At 34.5% G+C, this 5,000-nt stretch overlaps 1 protein-coding gene across 2 annotated transcripts in view; it reads left to right on the top strand.

Moving 5' to 3' along the window:
* The window catches only part of LOC137654551 (ectonucleotide pyrophosphatase/phosphodiesterase family member 1-like), a 43,105-nt gene that overhangs the window by 31,217 nt on the left and 6,888 nt on the right, over positions 1-5,000 (top strand). For both annotated transcript variants that reach the window (XM_068388279.1, XM_068388281.1), the window contains 5 exons: positions 1,370-1,660; positions 2,525-2,668; positions 3,523-3,639; positions 4,036-4,143; positions 4,771-4,894. In XM_068388279.1, the coding sequence (XP_068244380.1) occupies positions 1,370-1,660; positions 2,525-2,668; positions 3,523-3,639; positions 4,036-4,143; positions 4,771-4,894 (784 nt within the window). The remainder of the gene's footprint in view (positions 1-1,369; positions 1,661-2,524; positions 2,669-3,522; positions 3,640-4,035; positions 4,144-4,770; positions 4,895-5,000) is intronic.

Here is a 5,000-nt window from a genome sequence, read left to right as displayed (position 1 = left end):
TAGTTTTCTCAAGCAAACATACAGACCCTAATCTTCAAATGGAGATTACAAATTCTCATCTTCCCAAAGAACATGGCAGACTTTCATAACAATAGTATATTGAGACTTGACATTTGGAGCAGGTTTATTTATTGTTTATTCATAACTTTTTGAGCAGAGCTATAGTCAAGCTACTTAGACTAACATCGAGAAAAATGAATATGTCACTTCTAGCAGACCTCATCAGTCTGTTTCCGATTACTTTTTGCTTCCATTTTTTTTAAATGTTTAATTGAAGTATTTATCATTCTTTCAGCATAATTTGTCTTTTGGTTATAACTAGCTTCCGTTAGCATAAACACATGGACAAAATATTGGAGAGAGAGAGAGAGAGAGAGAGAGAGAGAGAGAGAGAGAGAGGGGGGGGGGTGGCACTAGTGTCAAAAACTACATTACTAGTGAATCTTTACGGTATACTTTATATCCCTTCTGTATATAATGAAAATCATTGCCCATTGTATTATTTGGAATAGGAACCATTGTTGCAACAGCGTTTCACTCATTGATAGGCCGCTAATTGAAAGACACTTGAACCAAATGAAAAATGTTGACACTAACCTGTTAAAGTAAGATACAGACCCAGGGCAATGATGCGGCTCAAATTATCGTGTCTGAATTTTACACTTCTGCCGATTAAAAGTTTCGGCGATAAAATTCGAAGTGAAGCAAAAGTTATAGTATATAGACAAGAGAGTTACTGATTAATGTGAGAGTATGCCTGAGACAAGATGGTGTAACATATCTCCATAATGTATTGTTACTGTTATTGTTAGCTTCATTGGGACTTGGAATATCAAGAGTCTCTTGCTTTACAGCAGTGGTTCCCAAACTATCTTACCTGACGCCCCCTTTTTGCTTCCCTCTTTTTTTTATTTTATATGAAATGATTCTTACATTTATTTCTTAGCATTGTACAGGAAAACAGATTTCTGTTTGTATTACATTTTAATAATGAAAGCCACTCAAACAAATAATAGTACATTTCAGTAACTAAAAACAAAACATTTGGTTCAAAGTGAGCGAAAAAAGTTTGAATATTAGCAATTTAAAAAATAGATAATTTGAAAACATGGCATATAATATTTGGAAATACTTATGAGACAAAGCACAATTTCTGGTTAAATTTAGTGAGATGGATGCATGTATGTAATGACAGATATTTGTTCTTTTAATGATTTTATTGTTCTATTAAACAAGTAATTTCGAGCAGATGACTTCACGCCCCCCTTGTATCGTCCTCATGCCCCCCAAGTGGGGCGCGCCCCCCAGTTTGGGAACCACTGCTTTACAGGAAGCCATCAAGGATTAATTGAGAATATATACCACACAGGTAGCGATATGCATTATCATCTTGATAATCGTCCTCGGGGCCATGTTTGGGAAGGTGGAGGACGAGATTCCTGAAAGGAAGCCGGGTAAAATCCTCGTCCAAACGGAGTGTCCGCCGGATTACGGGTCTCGTCCGCTGCTGGTCGTTTCCATGGACGGATTCCGGGCGGAATATCTGACAAGGAACCTGACGCCGACTTTGCAGGAATTCGCTGACGAAGGCGTCGCAGCCGAGTATATGATCCCATCCTATCCCACCCTGACTTTTCCTAATCATTATTCTATTGTCACGGTAAGTTGGTTTCTGGTGAGGAGGGCAAGGTCGTTTTACATGTAAAAGCGACAGAAATGAATGAAACGTGTCGAAATCTTTCCTCCCTTCGTATACACAAAATGTTTGTTGAATTTTTTAAAGAAAAAGACACGATAAGGGTGGAATTACTAAAAACAGTTGTTGATGTAGTAGCGATTATGAATTAATATTGATGATGAAAATAATAATAATGATAATAATAAGATCCACAATATATACTTTAATGTTGAAAGTTACTAGTGCTATGAAAGTAAATTCACATGTACGTTAGGTCACAAATATATCATTTATGTTCTACGCTACGCCTTTAAAAATTAGGGTGAGTAATATTTTTTAGCTTATGTTTAAGTATATTTGCGCAGAGATGAAATATGTTGCTTTACATTAATCATACTCATATTTCAGTAAATCCAGTAAAATTTACGAAATAGGCATTAAAGAAAAATCTATGCCTCAGAACAGATGTTTAAATATTTAGCTCTTAACAGCATGGTGGCTCTTTGGCCATCTCAAAGGATACCAGGAATAAAGTAGATGCTTTTATCTAATTATTACAAGAGAGGCCCACATAAGCTGAAAACTGCTTCGGAGAGAAATGAAATATGATTATATAATGCATTTCTTAGTGTAGACGTTAGCCTCTATCTGTAATATCAAGCAGAAACTTAAACTCTGTATTTATATACCGCGAAGATAGGAATAGTAATTTTCTCAAAAACCTGTGATTTTCCACTTCGGTGAACACTGACTCAAAATATCTGCTGCAAGGATAAGGATAAGTATTTTCCCACAATTATGTTCTTATGCTTCAGTAATCACGTGATCTCTTAATCTCTCCTGCAGGGACTGTATCCTGAATCTCATGGGATCATTCGCAACAACTTCTTCGATCCGGTCTTTAAGGAAATGTTCTCTTACAAAAACAACCATATGTCCGAGGGGCGATGGTGGGGAGGAGAGCCTATCTGGAATACTCTCAACAAACACGTAAGGTTTTATCGTTTTCCCCACTGGATAATGAGAGAGAGAGAGAGAGAGAGAGAGAGAGAGAGAGCCCAGGTCTCTAGACAGTAGTATAAGGATTTCCCACGTAGATTCTCTTAATAAACTTAAAAAGTCTTTATATTTTTTATGTATTTTTGAGTCAGGAAGAACAATCCAAATATATTCTGCCTACTTAAGCAAAATAAATAAAGAGAGAGAGAGAGAGAGAGAGAGAGAGAGAGAGGGCTAAAACTTGTTTTGCTAATAATGAAGGTCAGAGAGAGAGAGAGAGAGAGAGAGAGAGAGAGAATAACCTAGTCTTTCTGTCTCTTTGGGACAAGACAAACCAGGTTTTATTTTATTATGGCAGGATATAGAATTCGAGAAAGTGAAGTAACCCTAACAGCAGAATTTTAATCAATTTTATTTGTTATTGATCTATCAAACCAGTAAACGATAGCAAACGTCTTAGGCAAATCCTAATATGTCAAAGTTTATGTCATCCTGGCAGGTCATTCCCATGTTCATTAAGATTTTAATCAATATCCTTTCTAAAATGCTTTCACAAATACACTACTTTTATTTGATCTATTTCCTTTATCTTTAAAAATTATGATAGAAATAAACACTCAAGGTGAAAATTAATTGATGCCATTGAAGAAAAATTTAATGATCTAATTTCGACCTAAGGAAGATATGAAGATAAACCCCGCTGAATAAACCAAGAAATTAAATCGTTAGGAGGAAATGAAATAAAATTTGATAGCTATACACAACTATAATTATACCATTGTGCTCGTACTTTTCGCGCAAATTACAGTACGTATTGATAGTACTTTCTTCTTCCTTTCCCCTAGGGCAAGAAAAGTGCAACCTACTTTTGGCCTGGTTCCGACGCCTTCCTCGAAGATGGACAGCCAACCTACTGGCTTAAATACGACGGAACTATACCTTATTACGACAGGATCGAACAGGTTGAACACACATACTTTAATATATATATATATATATATATATATATATATATATATATATATATATATATATATATATGTGTGTGTGTGTGTGTGTGTGTGTGTATATATATATATACATATATATACATCATACACACACACACACACACACATATATATATATATATATATATATATATATATATATATATATATATATATATGTATATCATATAGTATATACGCGTAAATCTATCCTTTGATAAATAATATTTATCTTGTTACAGCTTACAACAAAGTTGGAAAATGTCTTGAACGATAACTATATGTTTGGTGTGTTATTCCAATTTTCTTATTTCACTCGATTATTGAGGATTGGATTCATGTGTTTGTACTATGTTTTCTACTCTGAAGGTGCTCGAATGGCTCATGCTTCCGGAAGCAGAACGTCCACATTGGATTACCTTATACTTTCATGAGCCGGATTACACGGGTCATTCATCTGGTCCGAATTCGGAAGAGGTGAGTTCGTGGAGTCTTTGTAAATCTGAAAAATTCTCTATAGATATTCAATCTTGTAGCAATTAGTGACACCCCTTTTATATTCTCGCAGTTATATTTTCTTTAGTATGTTCTTTAATTACCTTTTAATTACTTTAGTCAGATCTACAGTATAATATCTTCAGGTTATATAATACATTGAAGCTCATTTTTTCAAGTTTGTGTTCATCCCTTAACTTTTTCCAGACCTTTTCTTTTTATTGGCCTTCAAGTACACGAATTTTCTTATTATTTCTTTTAATATCTGTCTTGTTACTTTGTCCTTTAAAAAAAAAAGTCTTAATTTTCGTGAAGTTTCCAACTACATTATCTCATTATCGAAAATATATTTCTATATCTAATTTAGCTTAACATATCTGCGTACATTTCCTATGTATGATTGAATATTGCAATGCTCGAATATTACATCACGGTTAGATTACAAATTATTGAGTGCCAAAACTTTAATTCCATTATATAAAAGACCTAATAGTCACTTTATCATCACTAAGTAGGCTACTAAATGACCTTATTTTGATCGAGAATACATCTTTGTTATAAGTCCCAAGTCAAACGGCAATGAAAACCAACCACTCTTTTTCTTTGCAGCTAAACGAGCAATTAAGAAAAGTGGATTATTACATCAGTAATCTACTAGAGAGATTGGTCGAGCAAAACATCTTGAACTGTGTCAATATCATTCTTCTGTCCGACCACGGTCTTGCACAAGGAGGTACGTAATGGTGGCTACATTCACAAAAAGTGGTAATAACATACCTGATGGCTAAATTTCAAATAACATTGTAAACACCTGCCATCTTGAACAATGAAAGCTTGTT

This window comes from Palaemon carinicauda, chromosome 15 (assembly GCF_036898095.1).
Source record: "Palaemon carinicauda isolate YSFRI2023 chromosome 15, ASM3689809v2, whole genome shotgun sequence".
Classification (NCBI taxonomy): Eukaryota; Metazoa; Arthropoda; class Malacostraca; order Decapoda; family Palaemonidae; genus Palaemon; species Palaemon carinicauda.
The sequence above is the reverse complement of the archived record's forward strand: the minus strand, read 5'-3'. Positions and strand labels throughout refer to the sequence as shown.